General features: G+C 38.7%; 4 protein-coding genes across 6 annotated transcripts; 2 read left to right on the top strand and 2 right to left on the bottom strand.

Annotated features, from left to right (window-relative positions):
• Window positions 1-477: 477 nt before the first annotated feature.
• LOC132203402 (RNA-binding protein 7) lies at window positions 478-1,464 on the bottom strand. Of its 2 annotated transcripts, none has more exons than XM_059631182.1 (2): window positions 1,318-1,464; window positions 478-1,264 (listed from the first exon to the last, which is right to left on the bottom strand). In XM_059631182.1, exon 2 carries the CDS (start codon window positions 1,250-1,252, stop codon window positions 707-709), a length of 546 nt encoding a protein of 181 aa, XP_059487165.1. In that variant the 5' UTR covers window positions 1,253-1,264; window positions 1,318-1,464; the 3' UTR covers window positions 478-706. The 2 variants fall into 2 exon arrangements, with proteins under 2 accessions (XP_059487165.1, XP_059487172.1); XM_059631189.1 differs by having other exon boundaries at window positions 1,328-1,461.
• A 23-nt stretch (window positions 1,465-1,487) lies between these two features.
• Window positions 1,488-3,007, top strand: LOC132203394 (proteasome subunit alpha type-4). The gene is made up of 7 exons (XM_059631169.1): window positions 1,488-1,608; window positions 1,857-1,899; window positions 1,983-2,145; window positions 2,201-2,367; window positions 2,428-2,558; window positions 2,611-2,734; window positions 2,787-3,007. The coding sequence occupies exons 1-7, from the start codon at window positions 1,606-1,608 to the stop codon at window positions 2,918-2,920; spliced, it is 765 nt and encodes a 254-aa protein (XP_059487152.1). The 5' UTR covers window positions 1,488-1,605; the 3' UTR covers window positions 2,921-3,007.
• Window positions 3,008-4,369: 1,362 nt separating this feature from the next.
• On the bottom strand, window positions 4,370-7,175 carry LOC132204466 (CREB-binding protein-like). Of its 2 annotated transcripts, none has more exons than XM_059632988.1 (9): window positions 6,883-7,175; window positions 6,383-6,602; window positions 6,188-6,325; window positions 5,876-6,138; window positions 5,754-5,823; window positions 5,449-5,679; window positions 5,214-5,396; window positions 5,043-5,162; window positions 4,370-4,991 (listed from the first exon to the last, which is right to left on the bottom strand). In XM_059632988.1, exons 2-9 carry the CDS (start codon window positions 6,597-6,599, stop codon window positions 4,837-4,839), a joined length of 1,377 nt encoding a protein of 458 aa, XP_059488971.1. In that variant the 5' UTR covers window positions 6,600-6,602; window positions 6,883-7,175; the 3' UTR covers window positions 4,370-4,836. The 2 variants fall into 2 exon arrangements, with proteins under 2 accessions (XP_059488971.1, XP_059488978.1); XM_059632995.1 differs by lacking the exon at window positions 6,883-7,175 and adding an exon at window positions 6,655-6,793.
• An 8,434-nt stretch (window positions 7,176-15,609) lies between these two features.
• On the top strand, window positions 15,610-18,258 carry LOC132203228 (uncharacterized). The gene is made up of 5 exons (XM_059630855.1): window positions 15,610-15,799; window positions 15,904-16,140; window positions 16,198-16,651; window positions 16,897-17,394; window positions 17,452-18,258. Coding segments are annotated over exons 1-5 (1,950 nt in total). The 5' UTR covers window positions 15,610-15,797; the 3' UTR covers window positions 18,211-18,258.
• The last annotated feature ends 61 nt before the right edge of the window (window positions 18,259-18,319 follow it).

Genomic DNA, 18,319 nt, shown 5'->3' with positions numbered 1-18,319 from the left:
TTCATTAACTTGACAATGCTCATTCTTGCTTTTCCCCTCAAGTGGATAAAACAGCTGCTGCAGTTTTTGTATTCAGCATCCTCTAAAAACTGTTGAAATTTTAAGATAATACATCACTGTACAAAAGTATTTTCTAATTAAATTTGAATTGTGCCAATAAAAATTAAAATGATGTACCACTAATTTCACAGGTTATTACGAAACTATTATTTAAACGATTCCAGCTTGAATCCATTTTCATAAAATTAAGGGAGGATATTGTAACTATAGTTATTAAAAAAAGGAAAAGCTTCCTCAATCAACTAACCTGCTATTAAATTGCCTTAATTTATTATTATCACTTTTTTACTTCTAATTTAATTTTTTATTTAAAAAAAGTAAATTACGGAACTATTATTAAACGATTCCACCTAGAAAATATTTTCATAAAATTAAGGGAAGATAAAACGGAAGTAAAACATCTAAAAATTTCCAGATTTTAGAAGTTATTTATAAAGTTTAAATTTATTTTAATTTTGGCATGCAATATATAAAAATTAATTTATATCCTCTTCCAATGTCTGCCAATCTCAGGCTACCGAAAGCGCGCATAAAAAGTTCATATTATTATAAAATAATAATCTGCTTGTCAACAACTGAATGTCCATTCGTGACGGATACAAACATTACAAACAAATAAATCACAAGTATAATTTACAATTTAAATTTATCGTCTGCTGCGATTATGACGCTGGTAGCCTTGTTGCTGATTTTGATAGGGGTGTTGCTGTCGCCTCCGGGAGTCTCGGGGACGCTCCTGGGGGTGGTACCGTTCCTGAGGGCGGTCTTGGTACCGATTCCTCTCCTGCGATCTATCGTAATGCCTGCCTCCGCTGTGCTCGTAGACAGCCCTGTCATTGTGCTGCTGGTACATTTGGGGCGAATACATGTCCTGGTGCTGCTGGGGGTGTCTCGGGGTAACTGGCGACTGCTGGGGGGTGCTGCCGGCACCTCCATCACGCAGCTGAAGCTTTAAGGGACGTCCAAAGAGACTCGACCCGGCTAGGACATTTGTGGCGTACAGGACGGAACTCTCGTGTTTAAAGGTGACAAAGCCGTAGTTGGCCGGGCCTCCGTTGCCCTGCTTATTTTTCGGAATCACCACTTTCTGTACAGGGCCGACTTGGAGAAAAAGTTCGTGAAGCAAAGCTTCTGTGGTCTGTGGCGTCGCCAGATTTCCAACAAATAAAGATCGTTTCCGTTCATCGTCCATGTTAGTAAAATTCTGTAAAAATGCGAAAATGTTATAAAATATGTACTTAAGAAATTGTTATGTACATCTGCTTACGTCTGGTTGTGTCTTAAAATAAATATTTTAAATATGAAAATTCTTTTATACAATTCTTTTGATCATGCGTTTGCGTTGTTTACGTTTGTTTATATGTACCGTTATGCTGGCCAACCTGATCTTCAAATTTCAAACCCTTCAAACCTGAACCATTTCAAACTTTTGAAGATTGTATGTTGGCTGCCCTGACGTCAGTGAGTTTGTAAATTTTTGTTGACGGTGGAGTCAGCCTTCGAATTTACTTCAATTTAATCTGGAAGTGGAATTACTCTGAAACTATGGTAATTTATGAGTTCGCAACATCTTCTTTCCACGCCTTAAGTCTCAAGGAATCCCAATTTTGTTTTAAATTGTGAAATTCTGGAGAATCTACAAAATTGCAACCAGCTAAAAAGTCTCCTCAATGTGCCTTGGATCACATTAATCACACTTATGCCGCATTTCTCGCTCATTAAACTAAAATAATATTTTAAGAGTAGAGGGGGACGTCAAAGTACTAGTTTGAACCTAAAACTAACTTTTCTTTCAGGCTCGCCGTTACGATACAAGGACCACAATCTTCTCTCCTGAAGGTAAAATAAAAACTTTGCATTGCAATTTTATGCCACATTTTTTTTTAATTCATGTTTTTTAATTTATTGTTTAAAAATTTTAGGGAGACTGTTCCAAGTCGAGTACGCTATTGAAGCGATTGGTCACGCCGGCACCTGTCTGGGCATTTTGGCCAATGATGGCATCCTTTTGGCTGCAGAGCGAAGAAACACCAACAAACTGCTGGACGAAGTTTTCTTTTCAGAGAAAATCTACAAGATCAATGAGTGCGTTGATCTACATTAAGATACAAATATTACAAATTTTTTTATTAATTATTAGGGACATGGCGTGCAGTGTGGCTGGAATTACATCTGATGCCAACGTGCTGACAAGTGAGTTGAGGGTGATTGCTCAAAGGTATCTCCTGACCTACGGAGAATCGATTCCCTGCGAGCAACTCGTCTCGTGGCTTTGTGATATCAAGCAAGCCTACACTCAGTATGGAGGTAATTTAAAAAAAAAAAAAATTGGTCAGTGTATAAAAAAAATCTAATCACTAAATTTAGGAAAGAGGCCTTTCGGTGTGTCAATTTTGTACATGGGCTGGGATAAGCACTACGGCTACCAACTGTATCAGTCCGACCCCAGTGGCAACTACAGTGGCTGGAAGGCCACCTGCATTGGAAACAACAGCGCTGTAAGATTTCAGATTTTACTTCCTAGTTCAGTTTATAATGGATTTGTTTTAGGCTGCGGTCTCCATCCTGAAGCAAGAATACAAAGAGGGAGCCACCACTCTTAAAGAGGCCAAGGGTTTGGCCATTAAGGTGCTCAGCAAAACTCTGGACATGACCAAATTGAATGCAGAGAAATGTGAGCAATTCAAATAAGTGAATAAAAAAATGATAATAATGTGGAATTTTAGTGGAAATGGCCATCTTGGTACGTGAAGACGGAAAGACAAAAATTCGCATCCTCCCTGCAAAGGAAGTCGAAGGCCTTATTTCTGAATTTGAGAAGGTTGAGGCCGCTTCGACTTCTGCTGAAACTCCAAAATAATTTCCCCTGACTTCAGCACACATCTATAATAAGATTACTGAAAATAATGTTATGGTTTCAAATAAAAGTGTCAAACGTAAAAGTTTTCTTTTTTTTAATGGTAATTTTTAGAGACTACTGCTTATCGTTGTTATTGCCTTCACTTTGTCCACGAGTGTCTGCAGGAGACGATTCGATCGAGGAACCACCAAGCAAGCTTGTTACGGAGTTAGCCAGTTGTCCAAGCCGTCTTTTAAACGTTGCTCTTCCCAAGCCTGCCTCTCCTCAATTTTGCAACGTTTACAATCAAGTTCATCCAGTGTTTTCTTGATATGTTCTTCAAAATCAGATTTTTCCATGTCAAGCTCAAGACGATCTCTTTTCAGTTTTCCAGTCTGTCTAGTAATGTCAACAAAGGCCTCGCCAATCTCCTTCAGCTTGCAATCTACCTCTTTCTAACGAAGATCCCACGGAAGATCTGGCAACCCCTGAGCAAGAAGCTTTTCAACATCTGGAATCATTTCCCGCTTCCCTAAATAATAATAATTTAAATTGATTACGATACAATGTATTCCAAATCGTTTTTACTCATGGTTGGGCTGGGGTTCTTTCCATTGAGGCAAAGCAAGACGAAAGCTGTGGGCAGGGGCAGTTGGTCAGCGCCGCTGGATGCGATGGTAAATTGGAGAGACAGTCGGAACACGTCTATTTTCACCACTCCGGTGTTGTCAGGGTAGTCCACCATCACAAAACTACCACCAACTACTACTCCACGGCCTTGACTTTGCCAGATTCTTCACCAGGTCAATCATGTCCTTTGGAGCTGCAGTACATAAATTTTATTTTTAAGATTTGTAAATTACTTTTTCTTTTAACATATTACATAATATATGGCTTTAAACATACCTAAATTAAAGTTCACTTCCCCTTTTTTCTCCGCATTCTCAAAAAGCAGCAGGGCAGCAACCAAACTATTCATGAGACTCAGTTCAGCGTCATACTGGTCAGGAGCCTGGAGGTATCAGGTGAGCTATGAGCTGGTAACCTTAGGAACGCGCATCGAATCGCTCAAAAAGAGGAAGAAATCTCTCAAAACACAGATGCAATGGTCAATATTGACAAGATTTCACTGGCAGAAACTTCGGAAAATTCTTTCTTAAAAAATTTCAAAAGTTGGATGTGTATATTAAAGGTGATTGTTGCAGGAAAACCGTTGTCTTAAAAAAAAAATTCAAATATGTACTAAAACAATCAAATTTCTGGATTGTTGAAATATTTTCATCTATATCTTTATGAAATAAATGCAATAAGATAGATACATTATACAAATATTTGCCGGAAGTAGTGTGGTGCGTTTTGGAGACGCGTAGGACGGAGAGCGGACACCGTTATAATTATTATATACACGAGTCTGTATTAAGATTACTGAAAAAAAAATGTTATTATGGTTTCAAATAAAAGGATCACAAGTAAAACTATTCCTTTTTTTAATGGTATTTGTTCGGAGCAAGTACAAAAATATTAAGTAATATTTCGTTTTGCCATTTGAGGGCACTAAAAAATAAAAGACCCAACTCGAAGCAGCACCAGCATAGAAGTTACAATATTGGTACAGATACATTTCCAGAACAACTGTCTGCTTCACGAAAAGCTGGAGAAATAATGCTTGTGGAAAGTTTTTGGCAATGAGTTGAGCAAACTTTCTTTCATTGAATGTCTGAGTAGCTTAAAATAGGAACTTTCCATGTTCGACACAAGACTGAAAACACTGATTTCCAACTAAACAAAAATACTCGCTTGATTCTGGAAAGGCAGAGAATTCTTCCTCCAGCGTTTTAAGTGTCCAACTTAACAAACTAATATTATATTCATGTTATTAACTTGAAATGAGGAAGTTGTACATAAGGCTCTTATAAGGCTACGCCGTTGACCAAATCTCATCCACTCTTCTCTTTGTCTAGAATTTTACAGGCCTTCTCGACATCGAGGTCAACACTACGCAAAATCTCCCCAAGCTTCTCAACATCTCCGATATAACCTTTAGCAGAGAGCTGCAGCACACCTCTTTGGATTTGTACGTCCACACTCTCTTCTAAAAACACCCACCTCTAATACTGTAACTACTAATAAAACAAGCGTTTACCCTCTGAATGTGGAGAACTCCTCTGCGAGGTTCCTGGAAGTGACTGCGTTGGAGTTGGTGCTGTCGGTGCCGGCGCAGGGGCCACTTGGGCCACATTTTGATTTGGATATTGATAAGGCGCTAGAAAATTTACATTAAAAATTTGCATAATAATTTAAAGATGGTCAGTACGATCACTCCACATTTGTGGGGGGTAAGGCTGGTTCATGCCAGGTCCCATGGGCATCATTGGCATGTTGAAAAAGGGGTTATAAAATGGGGACGGTCCGAAATATGGTGGAACTTGAGCGAAAGTGGGTTGCTGCGGAATGTACTGAATGGGTGCTCCATGAGGGACCATTCCAGGCGGCATACCTTTGGTGCAAGAAAGGTTTAGCTGAGAAAGGTATGCGAGATAAATAATTACCGGTGCCAAGTGGGTTTAGGGGTGAAGGCAAGAGAGGTCGTCCAGTCACTGCCACTGTTTGAATGCGTGCCATCATTTTGGGAAATACCATGTTAGCCATGCCGTTTGTAATTTGATGGGCGGCTCCATTCACGACTGGAATGGTTTTTCTCGGAGTGTTGAGGCCATTCCCGTTTACGAAGGCAGGCTGAGGCGCATGATCACACTTGCTGCACTTTCCTACCTCAGCATCTGATAGCAAATTTATTAATTTAGATACATATTTTTCAATCTATTAGATTTGAGGAATTAGGTAAAATACTAGCCTGCTATTTTTGCAAAATTTATGAACACTCTGTTCATGGTTCCCTCTCTCCAACTGCTTGGGCAAGTTCTCTGCACAAAATAAATTAATTTAAGAATTCATGAAAATTTTAATTAAACTCACTCTAAGCTGGCAACTCCAGCAATCTTTGTGTTTGCAATCCTGCTCTGCCATTAGAATTTTGAGCATTTGGCAAACACCCCCGACCAAGCTTTCAACCCGAGAGATGACCTTTGGCAGTTTCAACATTGGATGTTCGTGGACGGATTTGAGTTCGCACGGATGACAAATATCGTAATCGACACAAACTACACATCTGTAGCGAATTCCTTTGATTTCTTTCTTGCACTCGTTGCATTTGATATTAGTGTGCACAGCCGGGATAGCTATAAAAATATTATAAATTGAAGTTAAAAATTAATCAAAACAAAGTACTTTTTGTCTTCTGAGGTGGAGCTGACGAAGTAGGGTTTGGTGTGATTTTTGCCTGGAGCTTTTGTGGAACATCCTTCTGCTCCAAGCATAATTTAAGTTCTTCATCTGAAGAGACCGTGATGGCATCGCCTTCCAAGTCTGATAGAAAAGAAATTCAATTGATAATTTAGGTTTTAAGTAAATTTAATAATTTACCCTTATAGGAGATTGAAAAAGTGTTATTCTTGTGCAATGCTGGAAATGTTTTTGATATTTTTTCCTTGAATTCATCAAAATGAATGTTGTTCTTATCGATGTTGAACCGCCGAACCTCCAGCTGTCTTCCTTCTGCATTGAACAACTCAACTTTCAAGACGTTTGGATTCGCAGGCTGGCTCACATTATTTCTTGAATTTTTTGGTTTTGCAGCCATGATCTGAAATTATATTTTTCTCCTTAACCGCTATATCTTGAAAAAATTAAATTACTTCTGCCTATTAATTTATATGACATCTTAAAAACTGTTATAAACAATACGTTGCCACGTTTTTGGTGACACTTTTTTTGTCTGGAGAAAGTGGGAAATGAATTTAATGCATTATGTAGTGAAAGATACGGAGAGATATATCGAAAAACAACTGATACAAATGCAGAAATGTGTCAGAGCAAGGAAGATATTTGTGATATTTGTGAATTTCGACGAACAGAAGTCCTACCTCCGGAGAGAATAATTCCAAAAAGGCAACCAAACATCGAGTTAAGGTTTTTGTTTATGGCAAGCGGACTTCGCTTTCTTTCTATGTACGACGACGCACAACTCTCTGGCGTTTTGCTTCGAACGCTGTCTCTCCTTAGATTCGTTGATGGAATGTGAATTCACATGGCTGATGAGACCAGAATTCGCTTCCTCTGCAGCTTCCTTTAGTTTTCGTACCGAGATCAAGAAAATTTTATTTTTGTTTCGAGTGCACTGCGGCTTGCCGCAACCCGCAACGCAAAAACGCCGCGATCGCAGCAGATGATGCCCGAGGACTGCCCAAAGGCCACCAACTTTTGCAGAGCTATGAAAATAATTAATATTATTTATCATTGCTCTGCATTGCTCATCACTGTTATATTTTTTTTAATTTATAACGATCATAAATTTTTCTAGACAATTTTTAAAAACGATTCGTGAAAAATATTACAATCAAAAATATAATAATTTATTGTTAGGTTTAAATTTTCATAGTTCGTGCTGCCAAATATAGGTGGCGGCAAAGTGATAATACATATTTGTTTTGTTTCATTTTGATTTTGATTTGATATGTTCATTTGTTGGTGTTAGTTGGAGTTGGAACAAAAACAATTGGCATAATAACAAATCTTTCTTTTCTTGGAATCATTGCGTAAAAACGACTGTTTTATCGTTGATAAAATACAATAATGGACAGTTAAGTTTTAAGTTGAGAGCAAAATCAGCCCCTGGTCTCTGGTTCAGCCACCAAAACCAAACACGTACGCCAGGAGGTGTTAAAACTTAGCTCTTTGTTTTGCTAACCGGTGTTTTTTGTTTTTTCTTAATTTTTTATCTAAAACTTAAAGTTGGCCGAATTTCAAAGGATTATTACCGGATATGAATGCATATTTTTTTTAAGAAGAGATCAAGGTACGATTTTCCATCCATATAAAAATAAACAATTTATTTCATATAATTATGTTAAATATATACATAGTGCGGTTTACTTTTGCGCCAAATCAAAACAGCAAATTATAGGGCTACTTGATTACTGCTGAGCTGATTGTCGAGGTGCCTTATCTGCTTTCCTGTCACTGAGTTCTTCATCTTCTTTGATCAGGTCAGCCACAGTCCTTCAAACGGAGTTGGCCAGTGAGTGTCACCACAGCCAGCCAACAACTTGATTTGGAAACGGAGCTGATCGCACATTGCGGCCTGTTTTTCCTGGTCCAACTGTCCGACTTCTGACGCTTAATCTGCAGCTCTTGGGTGACTCGTTTGACGTGGTTTTTAAACGAGGTCTCCTGACTATCCAGTTGGTCTTGCCATTTGTCCAGTTCGTCGCAGCGCCTCTTCAACTGTTGCCTCTGGCTCGCCAAATCAACAAAAGCCACTCCAACTTCCTGTAGCTTAGCATCGAGTTCTCGTTTTTTCATGTCCCACGGCAGCTCAGGAAGCCCTTGGGACAGCAGCTGTTCAACCTTGGGGATCATCTCCCTGGTCCCTGGATGCGATGGTAAATTGGAGAGACAGTCGGAACACGTCTATTTTCACCACTCTAGTGTTGTCAGGGTAGTCCACCGTCACAAAACTACTCCACGGCCTTGACTTTGCCAGATTCTTCACCAGGTCAATCATGTCCTTTGGAGCTGCAGTACATAAATTTTATTTTTAAGATTTGTAAATTACTTTTTCTTTTAACATATTACATAATATATGGCTTTAAACATACCTAAATTAAAGTTCACTTCCCCTTTTTTCTCCGCATTCTCAAAAAGCAGCAGGGCAGCAACCAAACTATTCATGAGACTCAGTTCAGCGTCGTACTGGTCAGGAGCCTGGAGTTTTTAAACGAGTTCTCCTGACTATCCAGTTGGTCTTGCCATTTGTCCAGTTCGTCGCAGCGCCTCTTCAACTGTTGCTTCTGGATCGCCAGATCAACGAAAGCCACTCCAACTTCATGGAGCTTGGCATTCAGCTCTCTGGTCTTCAAGTCCCACGGCAGCTCAGGAAGCCCTTGGGACAGCAGCTGTTCAACCTTGGGGATCATCTCCCTGGTCCCTGAATAATAATAATTGATAACGACGTAAACTTTTTATATGATTTTTACTCAGGTGTATGCTTGGCTTTTTTCCGTTGATAGCGAGCACCAAAAATCCAACACTCAGGGGGAGAGAATCAAAGTCTCGGGAGGCGATCCTGAACTGGACGGAGAGGGAAAAACAATCCAGTTTGACAATTCCATCATTTACTTGATACTCGAATATGTCAAACTTCCGCCAGGTCCTCGATTGTGCCAGACGTTTGACCTCCTAAATTGTGGCACAACGACCTACAACATAATTTTTATGCTTTAAATTTTCTTTTCATTCATAAAATTATTATTATTTTTTTTTTTTTACAAACAAACACCCAATCTAAAAAGTTCACGTCCCCTTTTTTCGCTGAATTCTCAAATATAAGTTATAGGGCCACGACCATACTGTTCATCTGATGCAGTTCTGCGTCAAACTGGTCAGGGACCTGGAGGTGCTGGGTCAGTATAAGCTGGTGACCTTTGGAATGCGCATCGAATTGCTCAAAATGGAATAAATTTCAGATTTTGGTCAACGATATTGCTGGAATTATTCCTTCAGAACTTTTGCTTCAACGGTTTTTGAAAAGTTTGATGTGAAAGTTGACTGTGTTGCAGGAAAACGGTTATTTTAAAATTGTCAAACGGCAACAATCACATATCTGGATTTTTGACATTTTTATTAAAATTTTATTATTTAATATTTATAATCTTATCGTGTAAATCAGTGTAAATTTAATTTATATTAAAAAAAAAGGAAAAAATTGTGTGAAAAGTGAAAAACACTATAATATTTTGGTCCTTGTACTAAAGTAATTTGCATCTTATTATATTTTAAACTTTTCTGATTTATTTCTCAGATAAAATAATGAACAAAAGTAAATAGTGAATTACTTAGCGGAAAAGAAAAAGGTGCAAAAATAACAAAATACATAAGTCGTTAGACCGGGGGTGGAATTGGAAAAGAGATTTCCAAACAAACTGAAGTTTAAGTAAAAAATTTAAACAACTATCACATACTTCTCTGGGTCCTGGGGTAGTTGGCGATTTTCAGGACGCGCATTGTGTCTCAATATCGTCCTATAAACCCGCACACATCTTGAATTTCGGCTCTCTGAAATCTCTGAGAATTTTCAATGTGCGGCGTTTGAACCACGATGTTTTTGAATGAGAGTTGGATGCAACAGATGATTGTTGCAGGAAAACCGTTATATTTATACATTTTCAAATACACTGCACAAGAATCAAATTCAAAATTTTGGATTGTTGAAATTTGAATGAGTGTTTATAACATTATTTGATTTTAAAATGTATATTTACCGATATTTAAGATTTACAAATAAAAACAATTCAAATGATGTTGCGTGAAAAATTAAAAAAATATTATAAATAAACAATTTATTACATTACGAGAAGAATTAAAAATATTTGAAAATATTTTTCGAGCGCTAAAATATTAACAATTAAATTAATAATAATTTAAATTTTGTCACTCATAATTATTGTGCCTTGCATTTAATGAATATGTTTGTTTTATCTTTTTTCCCCTAATAAAATGTACCAAAATAAACAATAATTTACGTAGTAGAGAGCGGAAATGGAAATCTTGTAAATTTTTGTTTTGATCTGCTTTATGGCTGCTGCTGTGCTGCAGACTAAGACTAAAAAAGTAATTTGCTGTGCTGTATAAACTTACTTAAATAAACTTATAAAGGGTGGAAATTGAAGGGAGGAAATGGATTTATGTATGTACTGTTCTAAATGAGTGAAAATAACTTGAAATTTAAAACTGACGAAAAATATTACTTTAACTTCAATTGACACTCGTAATTTAAAATCGACGCTAATATATAGATTATGATATAGATTTCCCCACGGACCTAATAATAATGCTTTTATTAAACGCTTTTGCGTACAATTACAACTATATAAACTACAAAACACCACCTAACGGTGGCCAGTCAAATTACAATCATCTTAAAAATCAGTGGCGGGAGACTGTGAATTTTAATATACATGACCTGCTATTTCAGCAAGTGTAGAGAATGGCGACATTTCGCAGAAAATACAATGATATTGACTACAATATTGGTAACAAAATTTGCATTTACATGTTTTTTCGGCAAAATGAAATTCGGCTTTAGAACAGAATTTATAATGAAATCCATGGACAAGAATACGAGTGAAAACATGACGGTCCTCTTGCAGAGGCTGCCGCCATCGATTCGGCAAAGTATTAAGAACAAATTCGACATCTGGAGACAATGACAGAATTTTTTGTTCTTGTTCATATAAAAATTCACCAAAAACAGCAGTATATGGGAGATTAAACGTAGCCTGCAAATAACCGACAAATGGCTCAACATGTAACAAATAGTGAATGATCCGATTTTTTGAGGATTTATGCACACACAACATTCGTTTTAAATATGTGTCAAAAACCATATTCAGATGTAAATAATCAGTTTTTGTAAGATAGGGCCATATCACTGAAAATCCGTAACTAGCGATCGGAGCTACCTTAATAAAAAATAATCGGATTGCGGCATCCACACTCAAATTTCGCAATTGTTTTATATCAAAAGTAGCTACATTTGCTTTGAGCGTTTTTGCTTCAATATGTTTTGCAAAAGATTTAGGAGTATAATTGAGGATAACACCAAGATATTTAAATGAATTTTGAAATTGAATCTCGGTACCTTTACAAAAAAGTTTATCAGTCTGTTTAATTTTTCCTCCTTTCCTAAATTTTACAGCCACTGTTTTTGCAGCATTGACAACCAAATCATTTGAATCAGAATAAGTAATAAGCCTATTTAACGCTGTTTGCAAAGCATGTAGAATTTTTGAAAGCAGAACAATATGTCATCGGCAAACGTTAAGAAAAATATATCATTCTTTAAAGAGGCTAGAGATTGATTTAAATCATGTGTGTAAAAAATGTAATATAATGGAGAGGAGGAACCTCCTTGCAAAGTTCCATTACTCTGAACAAAAATTTGTGAATTTTCTACACCATTAAAAATTGACAAGAAGTTTACGTCCAGCAGAACTGCAATTAAATTGAGTAATTTCTGCGGAAACACTTTTTGGTCCACAAGTTTTTGAAAAAGTTTTCGCCTGTTTACCGAATCAAAGGCTTTTTGGTAATCTACGAATACGGCATAGACTGGCGAATTGTTCACATGAACCTCTTGTACAATCCTATCATGTAATTTGTGCACTGCTGGAATTGCGCCTCGTCCAGGTACGTAACCAAACTGTTCTGTGGGTATTACATTTTTCAACTCGGAAAAGATTCTACAAGTAACTACCTTGTCAAGAAGTTTGAACAGTACATTACTCAGCGCAATACCTTGAAAGTTATTTACATCAGTCTTATCACCTTGGCCTTTATACAGCAAGTTTAAATTTGAGATCCTCCATTTCTCAGGAATTCGTTTTAACTCAACACACTTGTTGAACAGTTTGGTAATTACAGGAACCATATTACATTTTGCAATCAATTTTATATGCTCATTTAACATTTTATCCGGCCCAGGCGCCTTGCCATTTTTCAATTTTGATATAGAAAGCAGAATTTCAGCATCCATAAATGGAATGAAGGGGACAGACGGTTCGTAATCTTTTAATAAGTTTTCTAGGTGCAGCGAATCATGCTCAGCTAAATTTTCTAGATTGAGAATATTTGAGAAATGCTGCACCCAGTTATCCATAGATATAATCGACGATGTTTTCTTTGCCTTCGTGTTTCTCAATATAAGGTACGGAGTCTTTTCTGCCTCTGCAATAAGTTTCTCCTCTTGTTTGCGGTTAAACAAAGTTTTTGACTCCGAACATAATGCTCTATACTCTGATTTTGCTATGGAAATTTCATTTAGCAGAGTTCGTTTTTCAAACATTGCATCATTTGCTTCTTCAAGAAGGGCATTGTGTGTACTTACAGCGATTACATACTCAATGTCATTTAATTGGTGTTTCATTGACATAAGATGCTTATTTTTCAAAAGGCAGTCACTATTATACCATGGTTCCGCAGTACGGGTATTTTTACATTTGTCTGCGGCAGAGGATTGTACTAATTCAAGTATTAAATTGTAAGTCTCATCTATTTGATTGTTGTCTAGTAACTGCATAAAATAATCAAAATGATCCTTAAAAAGTATCTCAAATTTATCTTCATTAACTTTATAAACTGGTTTAGAATTATCAATAGGCTCAGACTCTGGTGTGTTACGTATCTGTAATTTTGCTTTAACAGGGATATGCTTACAACTTTCAATGCATTCCATGGTCTCGCATGAGATCAGTTCAATATAATATTTATCAAAGAACAATAAATCAATTGTTGAGCAACCTGGCCCGCTTATGAATGTTAGATCATGTGGATCATTAGCCAAAGTTAAATCAAGAGCTGCCAGAGTCTCTATCAATATATCAGTCTTTTTGCTACGCGCAACTCCTGTTGGATCAATACGAGCATTAAAATCTCCTAGAACTACAAGATTCATATCAGACTGTACAAATTGAAAGGCGTCTAAGAGAACAGACTTGAAGGTAGCAGTTTGAGTCTGTGGTGGGCAGTAAAAACAAGCGAGTATAATTGTGTCAAGAAAAACTAGCAGACATTCGTCGGTCTGCTCCAATTTAACAAATTTTCCCACATGTGGTTTTACAAAGCAGCTTATTCCTCTTCTCCATTTATTTCCACCCATTTGGGTTGCATACTGGTGATAACTATAAAATCCCGGGATTTCAAAATTTTTACCATTTTGTAAGAACGTTTCGCAAAACACCAGAATGTCAGATTTGAAATAAATGCGTGTATTAGGGATCTTTTCAATTGCACTTTCTAATCCTTCACAGTTCCACAAAACAACTGAAATTTGTTGATCATGTCGGGGCCCACTTATAAAGTTTGATTCTTTTTACTTCTTGTAGAAATCTTGTTCGGAGAGGGCGTGGGTGGAGGTGGAGGCTTAAAGGCCAAGTTGCGTCTTGAAGTAGAGGTCTCAGTCTCAGTTGGATGCAACGCTTGAGAGGGTGGTGATGGGGTGGTTGTCGTTGGTGATGGAGAACCAACGCCCTCCACTTGCAGTCTTGAGCTTTCAGAGTTTCCGCCAACAAAATCTGGGTCCAACTCAATAGATTCCAGTGCTTGCATGGCGTGCGCTGCAACAGCTAAAACTTCAAGACCTTCTTTGCCTGAATTTTGGTTTTGAGGCTGGTCTGCTGTTGTAGTGGTACCAACCTGAGCAGGCAGGGGATGATTCTGGTTGTCAACTGGGACCACCATCGCATCCTTCACAACTTTGCTTGGTTCAGAGGGTACCCTGGGCTCTGGCGGAGGACGATGAACATCAACCAGGACTTCAATGATGTCTGCACACTGAGTTGGTGTAGTATTTGGAGGCACAACTGCAGAAATCTGTCTTCGCTTTCGTGGTAATGAGAAGACTGAAATTTCAAATTGTGTATCAGAAAAAAATTTCCAAGAATTTGTACTTGACAAAGGCATATTCTAGGTGATCCATGCTACATCCTATGCGAGGCATCGAAAATTTAAAGATCTTATTTGCCATGCAAAATTCATGCAGAGATTTGAAAGCAGTCACATAGTTAGCCACAAATTTATCAGGATTGTGGGCTAGCTTATCATATCTGTGATACTTTGTGTTTAGATGTAAAATCAGGGTCTTGGTAACAGGGTCAAATTGCTGCACAATGGTGCCAGGTTCCCGGAATTGGAGCGGAGGAAACGTGGTTGGATCTGATGGACAAGCTTCTTCCATTTTGGCAGCAAACCCTTTCCTTCGCCCTGTGCCAATGTCAGAAGGTGTGGCATGCACTAGAACCTCAATTTCACCTCTTTTGAACGCAGATATTAAGTCACCCTCAACCTCATGCAAAATAGTCGGGGAGGCAGGAAACTGTAAATCATGCATTTTTTGTGCCTTTAAAATTGCTAAGTACTCATTCAAAGCTGTGGTGTACGGAGCACAAAAAGTTTCCAAATACCGATGACTTGGTTTTGAGAAGGGTGGTGGTGGCTTCGGCAGTTGCTGTTGATGCCAGGGCTCGTAGTACACTTGCTCGTAGTGTTCAACCTGCTCGTGTTGACCTCGAAGAAATTTCACCTCATTTTGAAGTGTGGTCATAGTTCGACGCATGGCAGTCATTTGGCGTCCCATGGAGTCAATCTTGTGGAGCAGACGACGTACCCATGGCGGCTCGTCCTGTGATCCACGACTTGGGAGACCACCGGGACCAGGGCCTCGGGCCCAGTCCCAGTTACGTGGCGGACCTTGCCGGCCGATCTGTTCTGTTGTTCGTCGTTGAGTGGCTTGATGACGACCATTTTGGCTGTTGACAAATTCTCGGGCCCTGCGGAACGATGACATAATGAAATTTCAAGGCAGTGGAAGACCAGTAGTCCCTCAATTGAGCTAACATATACCCAGCAAGGGTATTTATACCTTTAGGAACTGCTAGAAGAAGCTTCGCTGCCTTTTTCCGCTGGAAAAATAAGAATTTCCACGAGCACGCCGAGAGCATATACGCTCTCCTTTTTCGCGCGCTCTCCGATTCAAGCTCCGATTCTTTACACAATGCGACCAATGATGGTCATCTAGTGTTAAAAAACTGAACTACGATCCTGCTTCGAAAATAAACAAAAACACCGGAGTTGAACACGTGTGTCGTGAATTTTTATCAAATTCGGAAACAAAGGCTATTTCAATTGCAGCGGATAAGGAAGAATTTCTACTGAAAGCTTGGATCCATAACCATCTTTTAAAGCTCTCATCGCTTTTGCTAGATTTACCAGAAAATTTTTCAAAATGTAAGGATTACATTACACATAAATGTATTTTTATGTACTTTTACAGACAGCGTGTTTTTATAATTTTTATTTTAATATTGTAATTATGTGATTTTACTTTGCAGGGGGAAGTTCAGAGCTGTAAAGACGATGAAGGTGAGGGAGGGTTTCAACAGATCCAAGCACAGCATGAACCCGGACAGGCCGACGGAAGGCTTGAAAGGGGTGGCCAAACCCCGAGACAAATCGACCATCAAGCGTTTGCAGATGTACAGAAATTTCAAGCCAAAGAGAGACAGAGGAGGAAAAATCGTCCGTCCTGCCCCTTTCCAAGGATGGCTGCCCTCAGGTTCCATGGCCAGGTAATTTGGATTTTTCTAAAATTTTATCTTTTTTATTTAAAATTAAATATTTTACAGAGTGGAGCCCAATCAAATGTGGTTTGGTAACTCTCGGGTGGTCACCCAGTCTGCACTTCAAACTTTCCAAAAGGAGCTGGGTGCTGTGATGAAGAACCCCTACCAAATGGTGATGAAGCCGACCAATTTGCCTGTCAGTCTGTTGAGCGACAGCAAGAAAGTTGGCAGGGTCCATGTCTTGGACACCCAAAGCTTTGAAAGTGTCTTCGGTCCAAAGAAGACCAGGAAGAGACCTGGAATCTCCCACTGCAGTCTGGACTCTATGGTGGCAGCTGCAACCGAGGTCATCGAGAAGTACGAAGAGGAAAAGAAGGAGTCGGACTACGATTTGGTTTTGGACGACACCAACACCACAAAAAACATGGCCAGGGATTGGATCATGGGTGCTGGACAGAGCAGAAGAATTTGGAACGAGCTTTACAAGGTCATCGACTCTTCGGATGTGGTTTTGCAAGTAATGGAAATTTAATCAACACATAATCTTGATTTTAAATTAAAATACCGACTTTAAATGTGGCTGAATTCTCTAACTTGCAAGTTAAATTTAATATCAACACAGCAAAAATATTTGACAAAACATTCTATTAAAAAATGCCTAAGAAATCTTTAGATTTTTCATTGTTATAAAAAGATGATTTCAACTCAACCCTGGCACTCTTATTAAATCTCAATATTTATTAATATATTCCCTTTTTCAAGGTTCTGGATGCTAGAGACCCAGCTGGTACTCGCAGCAGCCACATCGAAAAGTTCCTTCGTACGGAAAAGCCCCACAAACACCTGGTTTTTGTCCTGAACAAGGTTGATTTGGTGCCAACGTGGGTCACTCAGCGGTGGGTGGCTCTTCTGAGCGCCGAGTACCCCACAGTGGCCTTCCACGCTTCCATGAACCACTCGTATGGGAAAGGCACCCTGATCAACCTGCTCCGACAGTTTGCTAAACTGCACTCGGACAAAAAGCAAATCAGCGTCGGACTCATCGGCTATCCAAATGTTGGAAAGAGCTCAGTCATCAACACCCTGAGGTCCAAGAAGGTGTGCAAGGTGGCACCAATTGCTGGAGAGACCAAAGTCTGGCAGTACATTACCTTGATGAGGAGGATTTATTTGGTCGACTGTCCTGGGGTTGTTTACCCTTCAGAGGAAACTGACGCCGAAAAAGTTCTCAAGGGAGTTGTGAGAGTGGAAAATGTTCAGGCATGTTATTTTTTTTTTTAATAATTCTGTTTGGAAATTTAATTATTTTTATTTTAGGACCCTGAAATTTACATCAGTGCTGTATTGGAGAAGGTACGAAAGGAGTACCTGGTCAAAACATACCAGATTAAAGATTGGGAAAATGACGAGGAGTTTTTAGAAAATCTAGCCAGGAAAATGGGCAAGCTGCTGAAAAAGGGTGAACCTGATTTGAATGCTGTTGCCAGGATTGTCCTGAACGATCTTCAGAGGGGCAAAATTCCTTACTATGTTGCGCCTAAAGACTTTGAAATTCCCCTTCCAAAAGAGGAGAATGCCGAGCAAGCGGAAGAAATGAAACCCAAGGCAGAGGAGGAAAACCCCACTGAAGTGAAAGAAGAAGAAGAAAATGAAAAGGTCGTGGCCAATCCCATTCAGGTCTCGCAGGACTTGGGCAAAATCAAACTGGCCATTGACTTTGACAGTGTTGGAGATGACGATCCTACAGCAGAGAAAGCGCCGAAAATTGACATTGACGAAATTTTAAAACCTGAGGACATGCCAGACTTAGAGGCTGCCGTCGCAGATGACAACGAGAGCAGTGAAGACGAAGAAGTAAGCGAAGAGACAGAGACAACCAGTGGAAAGTTCAAAGTGTCTGCCCTTAGCAAGAGGGAGTCTGACACAAATTTGAAAGCTAAAGATCGTCGAGCGATGGACAGGGCTCAGAAGCGCAGGAAGATTGGATCAAACTTCTACGAAGTTACCAACGTAAAGAACAGGAACAGGAATAAAATTAAACCAGGGGCTGAGGAAATTAAAAAGAGGAAAAAGTGAATAATTTTGTTCAGAAATAATAAAAATTTGAAATTGAATTTCTACATATTTTTCATATTTTTATTTGTGTCACTTTTTTATACAAGTTAAATTTAATACGATGCGACTT

Source organism: Neocloeon triangulifer, unplaced genomic scaffold (assembly GCF_031216515.1).
Source record: "Neocloeon triangulifer isolate White Clay Creek 2 clone unplaced genomic scaffold, ASM3121651v1 ptg000002l, whole genome shotgun sequence".
Classification (NCBI taxonomy): Eukaryota; Metazoa; Arthropoda; class Insecta; order Ephemeroptera; family Baetidae; genus Neocloeon; species Neocloeon triangulifer.
This window is presented reverse-complemented; position numbering and strand designations above follow the sequence as displayed.

What these genes read in the sequence shown, in the direction of transcription:
- LOC132203394 (XM_059631169.1), top strand. An exon ending in GCATTGGAAACAACAGCGCT is followed by an intron (nt 2,559 to 2,610) that starts GTAAGATTTCAG and finishes GATTTGTTTTAG; the next exon opens with GCTGCGGTCTCCATCCTGAA. An exon ending in CAAATTGAATGCAGAGAAAT is followed by an intron (nt 2,735 to 2,786) that starts GTGAGCAATTCA and finishes GTGGAATTTTAG; the next exon opens with TGGAAATGGCCATCTTGGTA.
- LOC132204466 (XM_059632988.1), bottom strand. Translation starts at nt 6,599, where the DNA reads ATGGCTGCAAAACCAAAAAATTCAAGAAATAATGTGAGCCAGCCTGCG. An exon ending in TTTTTCAATCTCCTATAAGG is followed by an intron (nt 6,326 to 6,382) that starts GTAAATTATTAA and finishes CTTTTCTATCAG; the next exon opens with ACTTGGAAGGCGATGCCATC. An exon ending in TCCACCTCAGAAGACAAAAA is followed by an intron (nt 6,139 to 6,187) that starts GTACTTTGTTTT and finishes ATATTTTTATAG; the next exon opens with CTATCCCGGCTGTGCACACT.
- LOC132203228 (XM_059630855.1), top strand. An exon ending in CCCTCAGGTTCCATGGCCAG is followed by an intron (nt 16,141 to 16,197) that starts GTAATTTGGATT and finishes AATATTTTACAG; the next exon opens with AGTGGAGCCCAATCAAATGT. An exon ending in TGAGAGTGGAAAATGTTCAG is followed by an intron (nt 17,395 to 17,451) that starts GCATGTTATTTT and finishes TTTTTATTTTAG; the next exon opens with GACCCTGAAATTTACATCAG.
- LOC132203402 (XM_059631182.1), bottom strand. Translation starts at nt 1,252, where the DNA reads ATGGACGATGAACGGAAACGATCTTTATTTGTTGGAAATCTGGCGACG.